Below are 24761 nucleotides of genomic sequence, written 5' to 3' on the forward strand. Positions count from 1 at the left end.
CCAAGATTTCCCAACTCCCATCCCAAACACAAGACCATCCTCACCCTTTAATACATTAGCAAGTAGGGTGATGGACCAGCCAAGAGCAGGGATATGGGCCTAGCTGGAACTTTTCCAGCTCCAGTTCCTGTCAGGTTTTGAAATCAAAGAGGGTCCAAATGGACACATTGGAACCTCAGCTGGAAACAGTAGGAAACATTCCGTAAAAGTTTAAGAGCAAGCAGAGGGTTAGGTAAGGTCAGCACCGTGAAGAAGGTTCTTGTAAAGGTTTCCTGGGTTGTGAGAGTTACAGAGGAGATAAGCTCACGTTTGGAAAGGGGACCAAGCTGATGGTGAACCCATGTGAGTATGGCACAAGGACGAAAGGAAAAAGGCTTCAGGGAGAGAGGCAACCAATGCTCATTGAAATTCAGTGGAAGTTGGCTGCCTAACTTTGAAAATATCAATCACAGTGCGGAGGATACATGATGGAACTGAACTGCAGTGTCTCGGTATTTTGTGGTAGGTTTTCATGGCAAATCGATAGATCTATGGATGGAAAGGAGGATGGATAGATACCACATCGATTAGCCATGAACTTTAAAAAACAGTTTTCAAAACCTGGACATTTCGAAACTACCTGTCAGTTTCAAAATGGAATTTGGATAACTCCCATTATGAACCTAAAATGACCAATCAAAATAGGTATATTAAGGCTATATTTATAAATCATGTTGACAGGGTCAATAATCGGTTATTCGGTCTTATGAGCCTGTCAAAGGCACGATTCGTATGTACTATGAACAATTCTAATTCATCAGTAGAAGGGGCTAAAGAAAGGTACAATCCATGGTTATGAGCTAGTTACTGACTTGTTGGATTCTTTAACAGTCTAGGACAGGCACTGGCAACCTTTGGCACGTGGCTCGCCAGGGTAAGCACCCTGGCGGGCCGGGCTGGTTAGTTTACTGCCGCATCCGCAGGTTCGCCCAATCACATCTCCCACTGGCCGCGGTTCGCTGCTCCAGGCCAAAGGGGGCGGCGGGAAGTGGCGGCCAGCACATCCCTCGGCGAACCTCGGCCAGTGGGAACCGGGATCGGCCGAACCTGCCAACGCGGCAGGTAAACAAACTGGCCCGGCCAGCCAGGGTGCTTACGCTGGTGAGCAGCGTGCCAAAGGTTGCCAATCCCTGGGGTAGGAACAGTTGATTAACCATTCAATAAATACCTATAAGTCATTGCTTTAACTTTTATAAACCATACGTAAATTGTACTGGAGTATAATGGGTTGGAATCTAGTGTCTGTACCCCACTCCTCACCATAGTACCACAGAGTGCTGGTAGGTCATATTTAGCTGAAATCCACTCTAACAATATTTTTCCTTGCCATATGCGGTAGGGACCTCACTTAGTATCTATGCAAGCTTGGAAGATGCCCTATTCTATAGTGACAGGCACCAACGCAAAGCCCTGTGGTAGACAGACAGACAGACAGACAGACAGAGACACATGCATGGTTTGGAAATGCACTAGCTGACCCACCAAGGCCTTAGAACCCTCACTTATTTCTCTTCATGTTGTCCTATACATTCCAGAATGACAAATGTGAGAGAAGAATAAGGGATTACTGGGTCAGCCAATCCCAGCCTCCATCTCTTAGCCATCGCTGGATTTTCCCCACCCACCTGGTTCCCCAAAGATGTGTTAAATTGTTTTGTCCAATGGGATTTCCCAGCCCTTCACTGGGAGAGCATTTCACAAACTTCTCCACTTCGTACCCAAGATGAGCAGGAGTTGAGAGTCACCACGCATTTTGTAGAGGCTGGTGTCACAGTGTGAGTAATGAGGGGCTAGGAAAACTCATATTTGGAATAGGGACCAAAGTTCTAGTGACTCCGGGTAAGTTTTCCTCCCCCTATCCCCCACCAAGGGTTTGATGTTTTTGTTTAGCCTGGATTCTGTTTGTTTTGAAGCAGCTTCCCATGTGGGTTTAAGGCCAGGTAAGAATAAAAATTGCCCCCTATGTTACTATTCATCATGTTTATGACATTAGTGCCTGAGGCCCAGCCCAGAAAGGGGCCCCGCTGCACTAGGTGCTGTACAGACGCAGACGCTGCCAGTCCCTGCCCCGAGGAGTGGACAATTGAAATAGACAGACAGGCCCAGGGTGAGGGAAGGGGTCAGAGTGAACAACGGGATGGCAGGACATGGCATGTTAGTGCCACGATTTTTTAGCTGAATTTAGTGAGGAGGGAATCAGCCAAATGAAAGGAAAAGGGAAGGGAAGGGGGTGAGGAGGACAGGGCAGGGGAGAAGGAGGTAGGAGGACAGTGTGACGTGCTTAACATAATACATCTTCACAATCCTACCAAAATAGAAGAAAATGGATTTTTCCTCCAAAATGGAAAATGCTCCAAAGTACAAATTTTTGCTATGGAGAAAAAACCAACAACAGCCATGTGACAAAAATGCACTTTGGAAGTATAGAGGTTTTCTTACAATCAAAGAATTGCTAATGAAGAGCTAAAGTGTGGTCATCTAGACCAGTCCCCTGCACTCATGGTATTATCTAGACCAGTGGTTCCCAAACTTGTTCCTCCACTTGTGCAGGGAAAGCCCCTGGCAGGCCGGGCTGGTTTGTTTACCTGCCGCGTCTGCAGATTCGGCCGATCGCGGCTCCCACTGGCCGCGGTTCACCGCTCCAGGCCAATGGGGGCGGCAGGAAGCGGCGGCCAGCACATCCCTCGGCCCGCGCCGCTTCCCACCGCCCCCATTGACCTGGAGCAGCAAACCACAGCCAGTGGGAGCTGCGATCAGCCGACCTGCGGACATGGCAGGTAAATAAACCGGCCCGGCCCGCTAGGGGCTTTCCCTACCCAAGCAGCGGAACAAGTTTGGGAATCACTGGTCTAGACCATCCCTGACAGGTTGAAAAAAAATCTAGGACAGTGTTTCCAAGTTTGAAAATCAGGCATATTTAATGGGGGAAGAGAGGTAGCAAAGAAAAGTTTCAAGCACCTCCACTTGGTATCCATAGAAGGAAGTAACCGAGGGCTAAACTACGGGAAATGGAACTAGGTCTGGGGAAGCTCCCCTGGAGTGTGGAATACAGAGGTGGAGGCTCTCGGGTTCTATCTGGAAGTGGAACCACGCTGGCGGTCAAGCCACAAAGATGAAATGAGAAAGGCAGACTAGGAGAACTCTCTGCTGGAACCAGAGCTGAAGGATTGAGGGTAGATAGAGCGAGCACAGTTTATCCATGGAGATTTTAAACAATGTTTTCAAAACTGGAAAGTGTAGAAAACAACTTCTTTCCAGCATGTTTCCAAATTGGTAAAGGGAATTTTACACTTTGGATGAAAACTGAAACATCAGAACGAAAACTGTGGGGGGGGGTGAGGGGGGGAAGGGGAGGGGACAACCTAGTAAAATTTTAAACTGATTTTTTTTTTTTTGAAAAATGGGGGCGGGGGAATCATTTTGAGAAGGGGGCAAATATCCATTTTCATGAAATGGCCAAATAACTAAAATATTTTGAATGAAAAATTTCAGCTAGTGTACCTAGACTGGTTCCTACTTTGGCACTAAGAACATGTAATTTGGGGCAGAAACACTGGAATATGTAAGTGCAGTTTTGGATGCTTGTAAAGGCCTTTGCTGGGGTGTGAATGATGGTGGGGAAATGAAAAGCTCACATTCGGAAGAGGGAGTAGGCGGAGGGTCAACCCAGGTGAGTATGACCCAGAGAGGCAGGCTATGAAAAGCGTAGGATGGAACCAGAATGCAATGATAGATAGAGAAATTGATGAAACTCAAGTCACTACCACTCAGGTGTCTGTGAGGATCAACTCCATTCCACTTTGTGAGGGGCCAGATACTATGAAGTGGGAACCCATGTAAGCACCTGGATTGAGAGACAGTCAGAGAAACCACCACATTCATCCTGAAGTCTCTCTGAAAAGGAGAGTTTTCCTGAGTGGTTTCTCTGACTCATTCTCGGAGGAGAGTATTTGTAATGGTTCAGACGGGGGTGGGAATACCGGCTCTAGGACGGTGACCTTTGGAGCTGGAACAGAACTCTTAGTGCTTCCAAGTAAGTTTCTAATTAAAATAGTCATTAAGGCCGAGATTTGTAAAATCATCTCTTTTCTGACCAGGGATTTTAATGTGAATGAGGTGTCCAGCTCCTGAAGCAGCCAAATCTAGGCCAAAAAATTCTTTTGACTTTTCTAGATCAACCTAAAAATCTTCTATTTGATGTGCATTTTCTCTCCCCCCTGCCCCCCCCCCCCCCACACACACACACACTTCACTAAGTGGAGCTTTTGGGCACTGCTTGGGAAGTATATTTTTTAGAGCTGGTCAGGAAGTGGGTTTTTCCTCCCGTCCCTGTTTAAAAAAAAAGTTTCAACAATTTTTTTAAACTTCATCTAAATATTTTTCAGAAACATTTTGTTTCCATTGAACCCCCCCCCCCCCCCCAATTGGCTTTGGTTTGGGCCACCCAGTGTGGTTAATTGAAAACAAACAGTTTTGGGATTTTGCCACAACAAACACAAAAAAACCCTCAAACTGTTTTCAGGTTTATGGCTCTTCAACAAACATGCCAACGTTTGTCAACGAAAGCAGAACTTTATTGCTTAAATATTTTCATTTCATTGAAAAGCAATTCAAAAAAAGATGGGCGATGTTGTACCAGCTCAAATCTTTGTTCCCAAAGGGGATGACGTTGTTTTGCTTGATGGAGGCGTCCCTGCGTGGGGTTCTCTGGCCTGTGTTATACAGAGCAGCTAGATGATTTCCTGATCCCTTCCTGCCTTTAATGTATGGCTGGGGAGCCAGAGGCCAGGTACACACTGCAGCCTTGGGCTGGCCCAGCGCTGTTGGTTCGGGACGTGACCAGCTATGATCCCTGGGCTGGCCGAAGTCCCTAGTTTAGATGCGGTTAGACTAGCAAAGCTGCACTTTTACTGACCGAGCTTGTCCCTCTCAGAGGGGGGGTTGGCTACACTGGGGCAAAGCACACCTTTGCTAATGTCCGCTGCGTCCGCTGCGTCCGCACTAGGAGTCCTTTGTGTGCATGTAGCCTAAGTGAGTTAGGCACCCGGGTCCCAACTCTATGGAAGTTGAAACTCTCAGCCTGTGCATGTATGTAAAGTTACCTCCAAGGAATCTCCCCTCCCCTGTCCCCCGTGAGTTTAACAAATTCCTTAGGAAGAAACTTCTGCTGTGGGAAAATTGTCTCATAAGGGCCAGATTTTTAAAGGTATTTTGAAAAGCATAAAGGGACTTAACACCCAGTATCAATACGTATAATGATCCAGCCATGACAGCCCACTGCAGAGACCCTTGTATCTTCCTGGGAAGCAGCCGGCCCTGAGCTATATGGACACTGGGTCTGATGGGGAAATAGCACCCCAAAGACTTGTGGCCAGTTCTTAACTCTGCCACAGGCTCACTGTGGGCAAGTCACTTTCTCCGGGAATTTAAAAGAGATTTAGGCACCAAATCCTAGTGAATGCCAATGGGGTTAGTTATGCCTAACTCCCTTTGTGCTCCTTTGAAAATCCAGCCACACAATAGCTGAGCCTCAGTTTCCCCCGGAGTGGGAATACCGCTGAGTGGTGTGGGAGGAGAACTTGTCTGAGCAGCGCGGCTACTACGGTGCAGGGCGCCAGATAGGAACATAAAAGTTAGGTTACAACGCTGATGTTGTGCCATTAGAATCACTTCCATCATGCCACACTATGAGGTCACAAATGCAGCATTCTGATGACTTCAGATTCTAAGGCACAGAAAATCGGGGGGCGGAGGGGATACAAGAAATGAGGGGACATTACATTTCTTTCTGCATCAATGGTTAACGCACTCAGAGCGGGGAGAAATTCTCGTTCTGAAACTTTTTTCGATAGAAATTGCAGAGTCTGCAACAGTGCTTAGCATTTCGTGAGTTTGTCAATTGTGCCAAATGGTTCTTTGGAAAAAGAAAAAACCACCCAAAACTGAAGGAAAAAAACCCAGTGTTTCATTTCAACGTCTTTGAAATGAATTGACTATTCAGTCTGAAAGAACTTTGCTTCAATGTTTAATTTAATTTTATTTAAATAAATTCAAAAAACATTTTAAAAAGTGGTCAAAATAAAAACTACGAGGAGTCCGGTGGCACTTTAAAGACTAACAGATTTATTTGGGCATAAGCGTTCGTGGGTAAAACACCCACTTCTTCAGATGCATGGAGTGAAAATTACAGATGCAGGCATTATATACTGACACATGAAGAGAAGGGAGTTACCTTATGAATGGAGAACTAGTGTTATAGATAAATATATTATATTTATGCCTACAGCTGTAATTTTCACTCCATGCATCTGAAGAAGTGGGTTTTTTACCCACAAAAGCTTATGCCCAAAGAAATCTATTAGTCTTTAAGGTGCCACTGGACTCCTCATTGTTTTTGTGGATACAGACTAACACGGCCACCCCCCGATACTTGGCAACATTGAAACAAAACATTTCAGTTTTGTCCAAGTGAAACATTTAGTTTAACCCCAATTTTTTTTTAACTCTTCCACTCACCAAAACTTTTCCTTTCCAGTCTGACCCCAAACGAACCATTTTTGGGTTGACTTTTCAAAATGACCAATGAATCCTCCCCCCCCCCCAAAATAATTCTGTGATTTGCCCAGCTCTAGTTTAACTGTGCCCCAGGCGGATGTCAGCCCTTTAACGGTTTGGGGTAGGGTGTGGGATTGTTCTTGCAATGCCATTTCCCTGAGTCTGAATGATGGAGGAAATAACAAAATCACTTTTGGGAGTGGGACCGAACTAACAATAAATGCTAGTAAGTAAGGGGATATGTTCGTAGTATACATCTTTGTGCAAAATCCATGTACAATGGATGGCTCAGTGGGGCAGGGAATGGGATATAGGGCCTTTCGCCTCTAGGGGGTGCTGGTTTCAATTGGCCCCGACCTGGGATGGGATATGGGGCTTTTCCTAGCTGGGAGGGGGTAGTTGGAATCCAGTCCCAGGTCAGGGGGACCGGCTGTCTCAGGAAAGTTGGGGGAATGGAATTGGGGCACTGATTCCCATCCAGAGGGACCGGTGGGGTCAGGGGATAGGATCTGATGCCTTTCGCTTCTAGGACACTCGTACCAATCCAGCGCGAGGCTGAGGGAATAGCTGGCTTGGGGAGGATGGGCAATCAGATACCGATCCTCACACCTCTGGCTGAGAGTTTTCTACGCTGGCCTGCGTGGAACAAATATGGTCCGAGGCTGCAACTGAACAGGTATTCACCTCTGAGTCACCACTGGGGCTGGCCTCCCAAGGGACGGCTCCAGGACTGAATGGTTCCTGGACTTCCCTGGGACGTCTAGGCAAAGCCCTGACAGTGGAAAGTTGAGGTCCATTGGCAGGAGGTTTGGTACAGTTTGGACCAGCCCTGTCCATCCTGCACCCATTCTGTAGATAAAGGACCTCAGAGATACCAGTACGCAGCAGCTCCAACAAGCCCTCTGTTCACTTAGACATAGAGAATAACAGGAAACGGGGGCGATAGGGCTGCGGTTCTAATAGCACCGATTTACCAAAACAACCTGCAAAGTCTCAGAGCGAGGTGTGAATTCTGTGGGCGGTTACAGGAAATCGGCCTTCGGAGCTAGAACAAAGTCCCCGGTCGCGCCGAGTAAGCTTGAGAAACAAACACGTCACAGGCGCTGCACTCTGCAAAACCAGCCTCCAATTGTTATTTGCTCAATAAGCCATTTGCAAAAGTACTGCACAGTCAGAAAGGGAGTGAAACAACCACCAACACCACGCACCTCCCCCACCCCACTACTGCTAGTCAAGGGTTTGGGTATGGAGCACAGAGTCAGGCAAATAATGATTAACTGTAACACTAATGAAGAATCTACCTGGCCTTTCTCTGGTGATAGCTAGCTAGCTACCCGCCCAACCATATCCATTCTTTCCTCTTTGAGATCTACCCATTGATCCTCACTCCTCCAATATCTAGCCATCCATCCATCCATCCATCATTTCCCCTATATTTATCCATCCATCATGTCCTCTGCAGTTTCTCTCTCTCTCTCCATCCATCCATCTTTCCCTCCGTAAGACATATCCTTGTCTCCCAAATAGTCCAAAACTGAAACCTAGCCATCCATGAGCAGAGATCAGAGAGTGGAACTGCCACACCACACCACACCAGGACACATTCCGGACAGAATGGGGGTGAAAAAGTGACTTTTCTGAGTATCCCAAACCCATAATGAAGGGAACGCAGAGAAAAGCCAGACAACTGAGCCGCTGGCTAGAGGGTCTAACCTTTGGGGAAAGATTAAAAAAACCATAAACGTCCATAGCTTGAAGTGATGAGGTCTATAGGGTAATTATCAACTAGTATTCGAATAGGTGTAAGGAGGAGAAATTTTGAAATCAAGGTTGCTCTTTTTCTTGAAAGACATGCGCTAGTTCCAACAGGAGTTAATTCAGTCAACTCTTACAGTCCATGTAATATATGAGGCCAGACTAGATTAGAACAGTGCCTGGCTTTCTAATATCTAGGATTTTGTTCAGCCTTTGCTAGATTAAAGGGCTGCCTACTATCAGAAATCTCTTCCTTGTGTAGACTGGGGTGAAGTTGCCCCTTGCCCAATCCAGTCTATCCAAGAGGAGGTTATCTTCAGTCTCTCGCTGCGAGGCCTGGTTTTCAGATTTAGATGAGGAGGCATGCAAGGACTGTGGTTACTGACCCCCGGCCATGTGATTTTTCTCGTTCACAGATCTCACAGACTCTGACCCTTCTGTCTACCAACTGAAGTCCCAAGATGGAAAATTTTCAGCTTGCCTTTTCACAGACTTCGCCCCTGAGAACATCTCAGTTGGGAGTTCACACAATGCTCTGACACAAGTCAGTGGCTCCATTGTGCAGGTGAAAAACCCAGACAGCGGAAAAAAGGAAGCGAGCTATGGGACAGTGCTTTGGAGAAAAGAGCAGTCACTTCACTGCTTCGCTGAACATAAAACAAAACCATTCGATATGGAAAACAGTGACGAGGAAGGTAAATGGGGGGGCGGGGAGGTGATCTCTAGGCTGCAGGCTGGGCTCTGGGCCCTGGCTGGTGGTGACCAATGAAATGACCCGTTCTTGTTGACATGTGGGAGATATGGATGAGCTGGTGGCGGGGATGATGGGTCTTGTGATGTAATTGCTGATGTTGTTAGAGTTGTCTAAAGGAGTCAGCCACCCAAGTCCCGCTGGAAGTCAATGGGGAATCATCAGTGAATGGAATTGTTTCTAGTAGGGGTCCACAGGCACCGGTGCTAGGCAAGATGCCATTAAATCGATGACCTGGAAGCAAATATAAAATCACTGTTCTTAAAATTTGTGGGTGACCCAAAGATTGGCAGAGTGGTAAACAAGGGGGCGGCCAGGGCACCCTGGTTCACTTGGCCAGCCGGCCCATTCAGATAAAACGTGCTTTGAGAAGCCGAAGGCAGAGTTATACATCTAGGAACGCAGGCCACCCCCACAGAACAAGGGTCTGTATCCCAGAGAGCAGCGAGGCTGAAAGGGATTATGGGGTCACAGTGGAGGAGCAACCAAACATCAGCTCCCAGTGCGGCCCTGCACCGAGAAGGGCTAATACCCTCTCGGACATGGTACCAAGTGCCCTGCTCACCCAGAGGCGTCCCTTCGCAGCCACGTGCAGCGGGGCAGCTCCTGGCGGGGCTAGCGGCCCGCCGCCCCGGTGACGGTCACTGCAGCACTGTGGGGGTTTCTTTGACAGGTGGCTCAGCCCTCTGGCTGGGTCAGTCGTTAGCCCACCCCTGCCGGGGTCACAACTCTCCAAACTGAGCTTCCAAACTCTACCAGAAACAAAACGTTCCGGCCTCTCCTGCAGCCAGGCTCTTCCCCAGTGACTGAGGGGCTTCCCACAGGCATTTCCCTCTGGCCCTTCCCCGAGCTGGGCCCTCCTAGTGCTTCCACCTGACTCCCGATACCTCTCAGGTGGGCTCGGCCCCAGCCTTGGCAACCCAGGGAGCATGCCACCCTGTTACAGAGGAGTTGTGAGTCAGCCGGGTGGGGGGTGGCTTGACCTGTGTACACAGCATGGGGGAGCCCAGTACTGCATCCGCCTTTCAAAAAGGTGCGGAATAGAGCTACAGAAATCATTGGAAAGGCTGGGAGATCCCTTGCAGCGAGCTCAGTCTGTTTCTCTGCCCACAAAGAAGGTCAAGGTGGCTTGGTTAGAGTGCCCGAGTACTGTCAGAGGGGGAACACGCAGGGTCCTGGAGGGCTCTTTCACCCAGCTGAGAAAGGCACAACAAGAACCCCATGCTGGAAGCTAAAGACAGAGAAGCTGAGATGAGATTTGAGGCACAACTTTCTAGCAGCAGGGGTGACTAAGCCCTAGGACAAAATCCCCAGGGGAGGGCTGGATTCTCCAGCTCTGGCTGGGTCAGCCCAAGCCTGAGGTCCGTCTGGAAGATGCTTTACTCAGACACACGATTGGGATCAATACAGGGGTGCCTGGGGAAATTCTCTGGCTGTCTTATGCAGGGGGTCCGACTAGATGATCTAATATTCCTTCTAGCCATACAATCTGTGACACTCTGAACCTTAGCCCGTGTGTGCACAGCACCTAGCGCGCTGGAGCCCTGTTCTCAGCTGGCCCCTTAGCACAGCCATTGGAAACATGCTAAATACAAAGACACAGATACTTGTGTAATTTAATTTGTTTTGATTATTTCTATTAATAGCTGATGGGTATTTTTATTTACAGGTGACACCTGTGGGATGATAGAGATGGATGACAATTTTGAGACAGGTATGGATGCAGTGTCCAGGATAAAGCTAGGACTGATAAGAGGAAGCACTTATATAAGACCATAAGAACAGCCAGACTGGGTCAGACCAAAGGTCCATCTAGCCCAGTGTCTGGTCTTCCGACAGTGCCCAATGCCAGGTGCCCCAGAGGGAGTGAACAGACAGGGCGTGGATCACTTGATGATAACCTGTCACCCAATCCCAGCTTCTGGCAAACAGAGACTAGGGACACCACTTCTTTAACCTGTGGAACTCTCTGCTGCATGGAATTGCTGAGACAAAGAGCTTCACCTGGGACTTTCAAAGTGGGCCGAAGGGAGTTAGAGACTGACTTTCAAAGGGAGTTGGGCACCCAACTTGTGAAAATCTCAGCATCTGTGAACAGGATCAGCTAGTCTCTGGTAGGGTCAATGTCATCTCATTCCTTGTAGTTTCCAGTGCATCTAACCCCCGAGTAAGAGCCAGGAGTGAGGCAGACATCAGAAGCCGTAGCATGTGTGTCTCATCTTTTGTGACCTTTGCTTTCCTGTTATCTTACAGACGAGAAGCTGAACCTCCTGTCATTCACGCTGCTGGGCCTGAGAATCGTTTTTGTGAAAGGAGTGGCGGTTAACCTGCTACTGACCATCTGGCTGTGGAAAAGCTAAAGTGAGTGGGATGGGGAAGGCTTCGGGGATCTGTGTAATCCAGCCAGCCAGTCTTCCTTCACCCTCTAATCTCTCTCTCCATCCATCCGTTCCTCAGCAGCATCTATCTGTGTAGCTATCTAGCCATCTTCCCCTCCAGAACATCTTTCTCTGTCCAATCTATCCATCCTTCCCTGCACAGTATCGCTCTTCCTATCATCTGTCCATCCTTCCCTCCACAGTATTGCTCTTCCTATCATCTGTCTATCCTGGCTTCATAGTCTCTATTATCGATCAATCCATTTTTCTCAATATCTGTCATCTGTCTACCTATTACCTTCTATCCTTCATTTGCACTTGTATTATCTAAGGATCCATCTTTTCTATCACTCCTTCCTTCCCAGGATCTGTTTATTCATCTCCACCCATCCTTTTCACTATCCATCTGTCCGCCGACCCATTTTTCCTTCCCACTGTCTACACATCTATCTATACCCAAGCACACCCCTCTATCCATCCAACCCCATAAACAGCTATCTATCCATCATACCCACTATCCATACATCTGTCAATCCAGCTTTCCTTGCCAGTAGCTATCCATCTCTCGCGCTCTGTTTTATCTTCCCATTCCTAGTTCTCTACCCAGCACACTGAAATTCTTCATCCTGGCTGGGGTCTCCAGACCTGACCGTACTGTAAACAATGAACTGACCCTCTCATCCTGCTCTCTTTACAGGAGTGGAAGGAAAGAGGACAGATGGAATCTGGAGAGATGGGAATTCTTCAGAGACCTGCTGTCATCTCTTCACCTTCCCCTGCAGCAGGAAATCGAATACAATGAATGATCCCCATATCACCTCTGTAGTTAGGCCTGATGTATAATGATCGGCTGTGTTTTCATTTAGCGAGTTTTAGAAGGATCTCACCTACCTAGCCTGGTTTTTCCATGACCCTCATTCCTTTCACCCTCCACAGACTGACACATTTCTCCTCACAAGCTCCCAGTGTGAGGCAAGGAATTGCTATTAACTAGAGCTGGTCAACAAATGTGTGTGAAAACATTTTTTGATGGAAAATTGGGGTTTCAATTTTTTTGGCAGAAAGTCCCCATTTTCCTAGAAAAAAAACCTTCAAATTTTCATCAGAAACCCAAAATGTTTGGCTAAAAACTGAATATTTTTCCATTTGTTTGTTGTTCTTTAACAGTTTTTGGCCACAAGATTTTTCAGATTTGTCTGAAAATTTTCAGTTCTCAGTTGTCAAACACCAAAAACAACTTTTGTAAAGGTTTTTTTAAAAGTTTAAACTTTTTTAAACATTTTTTTCCGGTGCAAATTTCAACAAAAGTGAATATTTTTTTAGTCTTCATTGAAATTTTCTGCAGAACAAACCAGCTTTACCATTAACCCTATTTTGAAAAGGGCAAATTGAAGCACAGAGAATGAGGCTGAGATTTTCAAAGCCACCTAAGGGCTTTGGGCTCCTGCTTCCCTTGGAAATCAATGGGAATTGTGCATTAAAATCTCCTAGGTTGAATTTTACACTCTCTGCCACACACTGGGATTTTCAAAGCGGCCTAGCGGAATGAGGCCTCCATCTCCACTTGAAATTCAATAGCATTTAGGCAGCTAGTTCCTTGGAAAATCCAGCCAACACATTTCTGATAGTAGTGGGTTCTTTAAGGCAGATGCGTGGAAGTTGACGCTAAACAAATTCAGCCTGGCAATAAAGTGCAAATTAACAGTGAGGGTAATTAACCATTAACTAGACATGTGTGGATTTCCCTCACTTGAGACTGGATGTCTTTCTAAAAGGCTGCTGGAGTTCACCTAGACGTTGTGGGCTCAAAGCAGGGATCAGTGGGCAAAACTCTCTCATTGTGTTATATGCAGGAGGTTGGGCTAGATCAGAATGGTCTGGTCTGGCCTCTGTGACTTGAAGAAACTCATTCAAATACTCCATGCCGCAGTCTCTACCCATCCCTGCTCTGCAGAATTGGAGGCCAGATGCCTGGGTGGTAGAAGTCAGCACAACCTCACTGATTTTCATGCAGTTACAGCAATTCTGGAAGATGTGCGTTAGTCACAGACAGGTTCTGGGCTCATTGCAGGAGAGATGTAATAGCCAGGAAATCAGACTAGTCTTTCATGCTGTAAACGCTATGAATTTATACCAGTTCAGGACTGATCCTACATTTTATTTTTCCAATCTGCATTTATACCGTCCCTTAGCTCTGTTAACCTGACTTTCAAAATGTATCTCCCTATTTTAAACATTTTTAAAATGTGATATTTGCTCATGTTTATGCTTTGGAAAAGATTTTATCATTTGTTTTCATTTCCTGCCGAGCTTCTTTGTATGGCATTGATGAGATGATCATGTACTCACATTTCCGGTCCGCCCTGGGCTGCTATTAAAGAACTTGGCTGAGCGTGAGAACTCTTGTTGTTTTGTGTGTCTAGCCCTGGGGGATTTATTCAGACAACCGGCTGAGGAAATACAGGGAGGAATTCCACCTAATGGACAATGGGTGGGCTTGGGTGAGAAGATGGTTGATCTTCGTCCCAAGCATTGAGTGTTGGCCATTATTAGGAATGGGATACAAGGCCTTTCCCCTCTCTCCGGCGCAGGATGGGGGGTCAGGGAATGGGATATGGGAGTTCTCCCTTCTAGCCAGTTCCAATCCGCCCCCACGGCTGAGGGACTTGCTGGCTCAGAGGGGTGAGGAATGGGATATGGGGTCTTTCCCCTCTAAGGGGCACTGGCTGAAAATATCAGCCAAAGCAAATGGCCCACATTGAAACGACAGGTGAGGACTAGAACCCAGGTCTTCCGGGGCCTGTCCTAGTCACTAGCCACACTGCCTGTCCAGCAAGAGATGCAGCATGTGCCAGCGTGAGCAGCTCTGCTGGTTTCCAGCTGCTGTCAGGAATGGTCCCGAGGATATCACGTACTCATGGGACGACTCCTAGCTAGCCTCTGCCCAACCATCCTCTTCATCTCCGTTCCACCGGGGGCCATGGGGAGAACAGAATTCCCTGCCCTCCTCTCAGCATACTCAAACTCCTGCAGCTCTGCACTAAGTCACTGACTCTCATCCATTCTCATGCTTCAGGGCTGTAGCCAGTCGCTGGCTGATACACGGTTGGCCAGATGTACTCCAGATTTCCCCCCACACACACACACACACTGTCCTCTGAAGCATCAGGGATTGGTCCCAGCTGGAGATGGGACACCAGGCAGGGATGGCCAGGGCGCTGCGGTGGTACAGAGAATCCTCTTTCTAGATGCTGGGCCGGTGCATCTTGTTCACGTGATCAAGGTCACCAGATTTGGGGTCAGGAAGGAATTTGCCCTGGGTCAGACTGGCAGGGACCTGGGGGAGGTTCACCTTCTTCTGCAGCATGGGGCACCAGATTTACCTGAGCATCACTCACCTAAATAATTCCCTGCCACGTAGGGGACTGTGACGTACAGGGGGTCAGACTAGAAGATCTAATGCTCCCGTCTGGCCTTAAATCCCATGAAATCTACCACAGCCCTTCTCTCTAGGCGAACCACCGACCCCCGTCACCCTCGGATCTGAGCCGCGCCCGGCTAGTGAGGGATTCTCCAAGGCCACCTGTAACACTGCCTGTAATTTAGTCATCAAGCCAGCTTCATGCAAACCGGGCCTGGTGCAGAGAGGGCGACTGGGATGATCGGGGGAATGGGGAGCAGCTCATAGGAGAGGGGGTGGACAGAGCGCTCGCTGTAAATATCCTGGGGGGCGAGGACCACGGAGCAGGGAGCCCTTGCAGCAGCTGAAGTTCGCTGGCCAGGAACAAATTACAAGGTTTCTAACCCTCAGAGGAGGCAGCCTCCCAGCAGGTGCCAGTGGAGGACAGACGCCCAACACGGTTTAGGAAGGAGTTTGGTACGTTTATGACCAGGATGGATTGTGCCAGCAGCGTACGGCACTCGACAGCCCAGGAGGCGCCTTCCAGCCCTGTGCCCGATCGTTAGGGCCCTACCGAATTCACAGTCCAGTTTGGTCAATTTCACAGTCAGAGGATTTTAAAAATAGTAAATATCATGATTTCAGCTACAGAGGGTCCTGTGGCACCTTTCAGACTAACAGATGTATTGGAGCATAAGCTTTCGTGGCTGAATGCCCACTTCGTCGGATACGTGTCAGATAAATGATTTCAGCTATTTATCTAGGATCGGGGGTAGCCGTGTTAGTCTGTATCCACTGTGATAAAGCTCTGTCCTAGTCTCCATGGGTCCTGCGTTTCCTGGCGGATTTCGCTAGCCTCAGAGACTCACTGTGACCCTCCACGTAGCCCGTCTCTCTCTAGAGACAAGGGTCACAGTCTACGGAGCCATCTTCATCATAAGCCAGCAAGGGAGGTGAGGAGAAGCAACGCTCCCTCACACAGTCTCTGTTGTCTCCCATTCTCAATGATTAATCGGGGAGGGGAGCGGGGAGCCCGGGCCCGCCCTCTACTCCGGGCTCCAGCCCAGGGACCCTAAAATTAGCAGCTATGGTAGCTGACTTTTTGGAAATAGGACGTGTACAATTCCCTGGGGCACTTCCCCACAACAGCCCCCACTCAACATCTCCTTCACCGTTACCTCAGGGCCTCCTTGCTTGCACCTGATATGGATTCGTACTACTTCGTTCCTCCAACAGCACAGCTCCCTCCTATAGCTCCTGACACCCACCCCGCACTGACTGACTGGGAGGCTTTTAACTAGTTCCAGCCAGTCCTTGATTGGCTTCAGGTGTCCAAATCAACCTAGCTATCTCCACTGCCTTCTAGAAGGATCTTAATTGGCCCCAGGTGTCTTGATTAACCTGGAGCAACTGCTATTTGGTTACCATGGTACCAGGGATTTGTTTAGCCTGGGGCTAACATACCTGTTCCTCACTACTTTACTGTAGCCATCTGGCCTTGCCCCATCACACCACAAAAACAACGAGGAGTCCACTGGCACCTTAAAGACAAACACATTTATTTGGGCATAAGCTTTCGTGGGCTGAAACCCACTTCTTCAGATGCATGGCTATTTATCTGAAATTTCAAGGTGTTGTAATTTTAGGGGTCCTGAACCACAAAGGAGTTGTGTGGGGGGGTGATCACAAGGTTATTGTAGGGGGGGTTGCGGTACTGCTACCCTTACTTCTGCGCTGTGGCTGGTGGTGGCGCTGCCTTCAGAGCTGGGCGGCTGGAGAGCGGCGGCTGCTGGCCGGGATCCCAGCTCTGAAGGCAGCGCCGCTGTCAGCAGCAGCGCAGAAGAAAGGGCGGCAGGTGTGGGATTATCACCCTTCTGCGCTGCTGCCGACAGGGCGCGGCCTTCAGAGCTGGGCCCTCGGCCAGCAGCCGCCGCTCTCCTGCTGCCCAGCTCTGAAGGCAACAGTGTGTCCCTCCCCCCCCCCGCAACTCCCTTTTGGGTCAGGACCCCCAATTTGAGAAACGCTGGTCTGTATGGTATAGGGGTAAAAGCACACAAAAGACCAGATTTCATGGTCATTAATTCCATGACACATTTTTCATGGCCGTGAATTTGGTACCGGCCCTACCTATCGTTCATGCTCATGGCCTGCGAGGCAGGGAAGGATCATGACCCCCTCGTCATAGATGGGAAACCGAGGCACAGAGCTATTAGACTAGCCGGTGAGGGGAGGGGGGGTCACCCAGGGAGTTTGAGCACAGCTGGAAATTGAACCCACATGAAACAATAACTTCCAACGAGAGAGTCCCACCGCTCAATCTATTGAGTATCACAGGGAAGGTGAAGAGGTGACTAGAGAGATTTCCGATAGCACGGGGCTCTCTGCCCTGGCACACAAATGCAAAATGGGATCCTATGGTTGGAAGGTGGAGCTAGACACTGAGGGGCAGATTGCTAACACAGAGGGTAATTAAGCACTGGAGCAAAGCCCCCGGAGATGGGGTGGATTCTCTCTCAGCTGGGGTCATTAAGGCTAGGATTTCAAAGAATCCTAGGGGAGTTGGGCTCTGAACCTGGATTTTCCATTGCACAGGGAATTCTGTGAGTTTGAACTTCTTCCCCAGCCCGAAACCAAGCAATTTTTTAAAAATTTCTCACAAAATGAAATTCAACCCCCCTCCCCCCATTCATTCTGGGTCAATCCAAACATCTCCCTTTGATACCACCAAGACATTTTGTTCTGATTTTGACCTTTTAAAACATGTTATATTTTATATATATATATCTATAAAAACAAAAACTCAAAACGACTCATTCCACAGTGGGTGGATTTGACATGGTCGAAACGCACGGACTCATCCCGCTCGACGTTTCTCCCGACCTTCTGATTTTGGTGGAAAATGGCATTTTGCGTCATAAACTGATCGGATGAGACGGTTCTGAGCGGCTCTATTAGGCACGCCATGCCCAGCTACCCCTTTGGAAATCCCAGGCACAACCGACATTGGATGGCTCTTCCCAAAAGATGAGCTCAATTGCTAGCGATCGGGCTAGACGCTGGAATCGCCAGGGGAGCCCATCAGGGCCTGTGCTTTTACCAGAGGTCAGATGAGATGATCTCATGGTCCCTGTTGTCTTAAAATGCACCAGACACCAGAAGTTAGTGTGTTTGCTTCACAGACCCTTTTAGACTTTGAGGTTTCCTACCCAACCACCTCCCCACTTTGGTTTGTTGTTTATTTCAACAACAAGTTCCCCCCATGCAGCTGGGAGGCAGGAAATAACAAGTAGGACAGGAAGTGGAAAATGACTCAGAACCCAGGTGGGAGTGAGGTTAAGGACACGTCAACATTTCCATGACAACACGCCGCCCAGAGATCTGGGTCACCTTTGAAGCTCCCCCCCGTGCAAACCACTTCCTCTGGAAATAGGAGTTAAAAATCTGAAGGGGGCAGAGAGGGGCACGTGGCGGGGTGAGTGGGGGGCACGTGGCAGGGAGAGGGGGGAAACTTGGCACGGCAGCCGTTAGACCGCCAGCTGGGGCACAAAGGAGACTTGCCCGCAGAGCACGCGGCCCCCGACCGCACCCGGGGGTGTGTGGAAAAAACAACCTATGTTTAGAGTCACACAAGGGGAACGGAAATTACCCTGGGGGGGGAGTGCTCCATACAGACCCTGCCCCTCCCCCCTTCATGCAAGGAGGGGGGTCCCTTTGGGATACGTCCCTTTCACTCACTACCCACCCATGTACCCCCCATTCTACAGGGCAGGGAACCCCTGGGAATAACCCCTACCCACTTCAGCACCCCTTTATACAGGGCAGGATCCCCTGAAGATACCCCCCTATGCAGCCCTTTATACAGGGCAGGGTCCCCCCAGGGATAACCCCCTACCCACCTCAGCACCCCTTTATATAGGGCAGGGTCCCCCGGGGATAACCCCTACCCACCTCACCACCCCTTTATACAGGGCACGGTCCCCCTGGGGATACCGCCTACCCACCTCTGCACCCCTTTATACAGGGCAGGGTCCCCCGACGATACCCCCCTATGCAGCCCTTTATACAGGGCAGGGTCCCCCAGGGGATACCCCCTACCCACCTCAGCACCCCTTTTTACAGGGCAGAGTCCCCCTGGGGATACCCCCTCCTCCCCTCAGCACCCCTTTATACAGGGCAGGGTCCCCCAGGGGATACCCCTTACCCACCTCTGCACCCCTTTATACAGGGCAGGGTCCCCCCGAGGATACCCCCTACCCACCACAACACCCCTATATACAGAGCAGGGTCCCCACCGGGAATACCCTCTACCCACCTCAGCATCCCTTTTAAAGGGCAGGGTCTACCCAGGGATAACCCCCTACCCACCTCAGCACCCCTTTATACAGGGCAGGGTCCCCCTGGGATAACCCTTACCCACCTCAGCACCCCTTTATACAGTGCACAGTCCCCCCAGGGGATACCCCCTCCCCACCTTTGCACCCCTTTATACAGGGCAGGGTCCCCCTGGGGATACCCCCGCCCCACCTCAGCACCCCTTTATACAGGGCACGGTCCCCCTGGGGATACCGCCAACCCACCTCAACACCCCTTTATACAGGGCACAGTCCCCCCAGGGGATACCCCCTCCCCACCTTTGCACCCCTTTATACAGGGCAGGATCCCCCCAGGGATACCCTCTACCCACCTCTGCACCCCTTTATAAAGGGCAGGGTCCCCTGAAGATACCCCCTTATGCAGCCCTTTATACGGGGCAGGGTCCACCCAGGGATAACCCCTACCCACCTCAGCACCCCTTTATACAGGGCACAGTCCCCCCAGGGGATACCCCCTCCCCACCTTTGCACCCCTTTATATAGGGCAGGGTCCCCCCGGGGAAAACCCTACCCACCACAACACCCCTATATACAGAGCAGGGTCCCCACTGGGAATACCCTCTACCCACCTCAGCACCCCTTTTAAAGGGCAGGATCCCCCCAGGGATACCCCCTACCCACCTCTGCACCCCTTTATACAGGGCAGGGTCCTCCCGGGGATAAACCCTACCCACCTCAGCACCCCTTTATACAAGGCACAGTCCCCCCGGGGGATACCCCACTCCCCACCTCTGCACCCCTTTATACAGGGCAGGGTCCCCCCGGAGATAACCCTGCCCACCTCAGCATCCCTTTATACAGGACAGGATCCCCCAGGGGATACTCCCCTACCCACCACAACACCCCTATATACAGGGCAGGGTCCCCACTGGGAATACCCTCTACCCACCTCAGCATCCCTTTTAAAGGGCAGGGTCCCCCCGGGATAACCCCTACCCACCTTAGCACCCCTTTATACAGGGCACAGTCCCCCCAGGGGATACCCCCTCCCCACCTTTGCACCCCTTTATATAGGGCAGGGTCCCCCCGGGGATAAACTCTACCCACCACAACACCCCTATATACAGGGCAGGGTCCCCACTGGGAATACCCTCTACCCACCTCAGCATCCCTTTTAAAGGGCAGGGTCCCCCCGGGATAACCCCTACCCACCTCAGCACCCCTTTATACAGGGCACAGTCCCCCCAGGGGATACCCCCTCCCCACCTTTGCACCCCTTTATATAGGGCAGGGTCCCCCCGGGGATAAACTCTACCCACCACAACACCCCTATATACAGGGCAGGGTCCCCACTGGGAATACCCTCTACCCACCTCAGCATCCCTTTTAAAGGGCAGGGTCCCCCCAGGGATAACCCCCTACCCACCTCAGCACCCCTTTATACAGGGCAGGGTCCCCCCGGAGATAACCCTGCCCACCTCAGCACCCCTTTATACAGGACAGGATCCCCCCGGGGATACCCCCCTACCCACCACAACACCCCCATATACAGGGCAGGGTCCCCACTGGGAATACCCTCTGCCCACCTCAGCACCCCTTTTAAAGGGCAGGGTCCCCCCAGGGATAACCCTCTACCCACCTCAGCACCCCTTTATACAGGGCACGGTCCCCCGGGGGATAAACCCTACCCAACTCTGCACCCGTTTATAAAGGGCAGGGTCCCCCCGGGGATAACCCCTACCCACCTCTACATTAATAAAATATAGGAGGAAAAAATATCAGCCTGTGTGCAATTCATAATGCCAGCCACCAGAGGGCAGCAACATCCGCAGAAACTACAAGAAAGAAAAGAAAAGAAAAGAAAAGAAAAGAAAAGAAAAGAAAAGAAAAGAAAAGAAGGATTGTGAGTCATAAAGGGGTTTAAAGAAAAATATTCTCAGTTCATTTGGGACCATTAGTGGAAAATCTTTCACCACCGGGGGAGAAAATGTAGCCTTTTAAATCCAAGGTACCGGTGAAGATGTGAAAATCCACCAGAGGGCACCCATGTCTTATCAATAGGAACAGATCCCCTGGGGGGGGGGGGGGGGAGGCCCTGGGCCCCATTCCCTGCCCTCCTGAGTCAGCCAGCTCAGACTGGCACAAGGGAGGCAGAGGAATTGACACACCAGATTGGCCAGGTGCATTGGCTGGCCTGGTGTGGCAGGGCTTGGGGAAGGGGATGGGGAGGAGACCCGGGAATGGATGGATGGAGAGCTCAGCAGTAGGGACAGGTACCAGCCCCTTGCTCTGATCCCGCAGGGCAGGAAGGAGGGAGGAGTGTGTTGAGGAGCCCATTGGTCTGATCTGACACAGCAGGAAGTAAGTGTGTGTGTTGTGTGTGTGTGTGTGTGTGAGAGAGAGAGAGAGTGTGTGTGTGTGTGAGAGAGAGAGAGGGTGTGAAGCAGATTAGGAAAGGGACAGATTTTAAAGTTTTATGAAAGCTAATGTTAAAAAAATGATGTAGTACATAGGTTGAGAAAAGAGTGTCTGTACATCTGGGTACAGTGCTTCGATTAGCCACAACTATAAAGTTCGGCTGTAAAAGTCATAGGATACAGAGAGCACATCATCAGGAATAACCCCAGTGAGTACAACTGAAAATACCCTAATGCCACCGTACCCCCCCATGGCACTGCCCCAGTTCTGGTCACCTCCTCTCAGAAAGATACATTCGAATTGGAAAAGGTGCCGAGAAGGGCAACGAGAATGATTAGGGGATGGGACAGCTTCCGGATGAGGAGAGATTAAAAAGACCGGGACTGGTCAGTTTAGAAAAGAGACGACTACGGGGGATACACTAGAGCAGTGGTTCTCAACTGGGGGTACACAGAGCTCTGGGGGTACGCAGAGGTCTTCCAGGGGTACAGCCTAGGTGTACAACAGGCGACAGGAAAAGCACTAGCAGAGTCAGTCCAAACTAAAATGTCACCCGATGACTTGTTCGTGCTGCTCGATATCCTGCACACCGAAACGTCCGTACAATAGTGATACTCCAGCTGATTTATTTTATAATTCTATGGTACAGATGAGAAAGTCAACAGTTGTTCAGTACTGGGTCCATCAATGGCTATTAGCCCATGGTCTGGGTGTCCCTAAACCTCCAACTGCCAGAAGCCGGGACCGGACGACGGGATGGGTCACCCAAAATTGCCCTGTTCTGTTCATTGCCTCTGGCTGCTGTCAGAAGCCAAGACACTGGGCGGGATGGACCATTGGTCTGACCCAGAACAGCTCTTCCTATTTCAGATTGCAGTGGTGGGGAGGCAACTTCCAGAGCGCGCCCAAGGGCCGGTTAGTCCCCTCGATGCTCTTGGGTTTAAGGATAAAATGTAAAATTTGTGTTTTGGGAAGATTTGTTAGATTATTGCCTCTATTGTAACGTGTCATATGGGGCCCTGCAGCAAACTGGCCAGCCCAGGCCAGCGAGGTGGTGGGACCTGGCGTGGAAGAGGAAACGGAGGGTGTCAGCTTCCCTGACCGGGCGCTGTGGGGGAGCGGTGCCACAGGCAGCAGGGGCGGAGTAGCAATTCCAAGCCGGCTCCCCCGGTGCTCTGTGTCACACGCAAGGAGGGAGAACCAGGAGGCAGGAAGTGTTCAAGGATACAGACAGGTGACTGGCAGGGCTGGCCTGTGACCTGGGAAAGCAGATAGCCACAGGGACCCCTGGCACTTGGGAGAAGCCAGAACTGGAACAGAAAAGCTCAGCATTTGTGCCAACAGCCAAGTTTCTCGCCCTTGGCTTCCTGGAGATCTTGGGAAGGGTGGACCCACAGCCCAGGCTGGGCTCTGATCTCTACCAGACACCTCAGGGTGCTCCCGGTCCCTCAGTGCGAGCGCCCAGTGCTGAGACGTACGCCCCCAGTGCCAGAGGAGGGAGTTTAGGGCCCAGGGAAGGAGTTGCCATCACAGGCAGGAGCCCCCAAGGCTGGCACCTCTACCCCCACCGCTCCCTGTTGGCCTGGGGCCTCCTGCCAGCACCGCCAGGCTTGGATGCTGATGCCAGGAACAGGGAGCAGCACCTCCGCAGCTGGCTCCTCGCCCCTTCGCTCCGCCTCTTGGGACGGGACCAGGAACAGGCACCTCACTGAGAAGAGCCCGGCCGAGGAATGGCATCCTGGGGCGTGGGGAGTGGGACAGTACCTCCCCTAAGGCTTGATGGAAATGTGCTCAGACTGTGTTTTGTGCTACGTCTGCCATGTCACATCTCTGCGTAAAGTTATGATCTACTGAATGTATTAATCCTATTTGTATGCAGTATCATTTTCGTATTCGACGTTATGAATGTTATAAATGGTGGCTGGGTACTGCCTTGATTTCTAAATAACCTTAGTAGAGCATTTGGTCAGTTCCTGGAGAAAGGAATGTTGAAATTAAGGACCTAATCAAGAAACACTTAAAGGACAAGGGATCTTGGAAGGCTCCAATCCACATAAGAAGTCTACTTGAGGACGTTCAAGGTAGCATGTAAACAATGGATGCTACTTGTAAAAACTGAGAGTCACGCATGGACATGTGACTTGCCCAGGTGACTCCTAAACTCCATCTTGGAGCTGGACTTTGCATAGGAGGGAGGAGGGGGTCTCCACCCACAAGAGAAAGTCTATTTAAACCCCTGGGAGACCACCTCCATTTTGTCTTCAGCTGGCTAATGAGAGAGCCTCTCCACCCCCCAGATACTTGGAAGAAACTGGAACAAAGGACAGCGTGCAAGGGGTGTGAGTGATTGCTGGACCCAGGCTAAAAGGAGTTTAGCCGGTAAAAGGGAGCACTCTGGAACGGGTGCGGATCTCATCTGTATTCAGCTTGATTAGACATAGATTTGTGCATTTTCTTTTCTTTTGCTTGGTGACTTACTTTGTTCTGTCTGTTACTATTTGGAACCACTTAAATCCTATTTTCTGTATTTAATAAAATCACTTTTTTCCTTATTAATTAACTCAGAGTATGTATTAATACCTGGGGAGGCAAACAGCGGTGCATCTCTCTCTATCAGTGTTCTAGAGGGCGAACAATTGCTGAGTTTACCCTGCATAAGCTTTATACAGGGTAAAACGGATTGATTTGGGTTTAGACCCCACTGGGAGTTGGGCATCTGAGTGTTAAAGACAGGAACACTTCTGTGAGCTGTTTTCAGCGAAGCCTGCAGCTTTGGGGCAAGTGATTCAGCCCCGGGGTCTGCGTTGGAGCAGATGGAGTGTCTGGCTCAGCAAGACAGGGTGCTGGAGTCCAGAGCTGGCAGGGAAAGCAGGGGGTAGGAGTCTTGCCCCATCGGGTGGCAGCTCTCAGGGGGGTTCTGGGATCCAACCCGTCACAGGGAGTACCAGGCGAGAAGGACCCATTGGTCAGATCTCATGCAGCAAGGGTTGTGTGTGCAGGGGGATACCGGGCTAGACAGGTATCCGATGGAACCAGTACGTATTTGGGGCGAGGAAAGCCCCGAGGCTAGATCCACGAGGGGGCTGGGGTAGCAGAGCCCCTGCTCTAACCCAGCCCAGCAGAGAGGTGGGATACCAGGCAGACGGGCCGCT

General features: G+C 50.2%; 1 gene segment (V, D, J or C); it reads left to right on the forward strand.

Moving 5' to 3' along the window:
• LOC101932230 (T cell receptor alpha chain MC.7.G5-like) overlaps window positions 1-13875 on the forward strand; it is a 57465-nt gene extending 43590 nt beyond the window's left edge. Inside the window, 4 exon segments of the C gene segment in view lie at window positions 8766-9044; window positions 10770-10814; window positions 11354-11461; window positions 12176-13875. Coding sequence covers window positions 8766-9044; window positions 10770-10814; window positions 11354-11460 — 431 coding nt within the window.
• Window positions 13876-24761: the final 10886 nt, after the last annotated feature.

The sequence above is a fragment of the Chrysemys picta genome, chromosome 13 (genome assembly GCF_011386835.1).
Source record: "Chrysemys picta bellii isolate R12L10 chromosome 13, ASM1138683v2, whole genome shotgun sequence".
NCBI lineage: Eukaryota > Metazoa > Chordata > Testudines > Emydidae > Chrysemys > Chrysemys picta.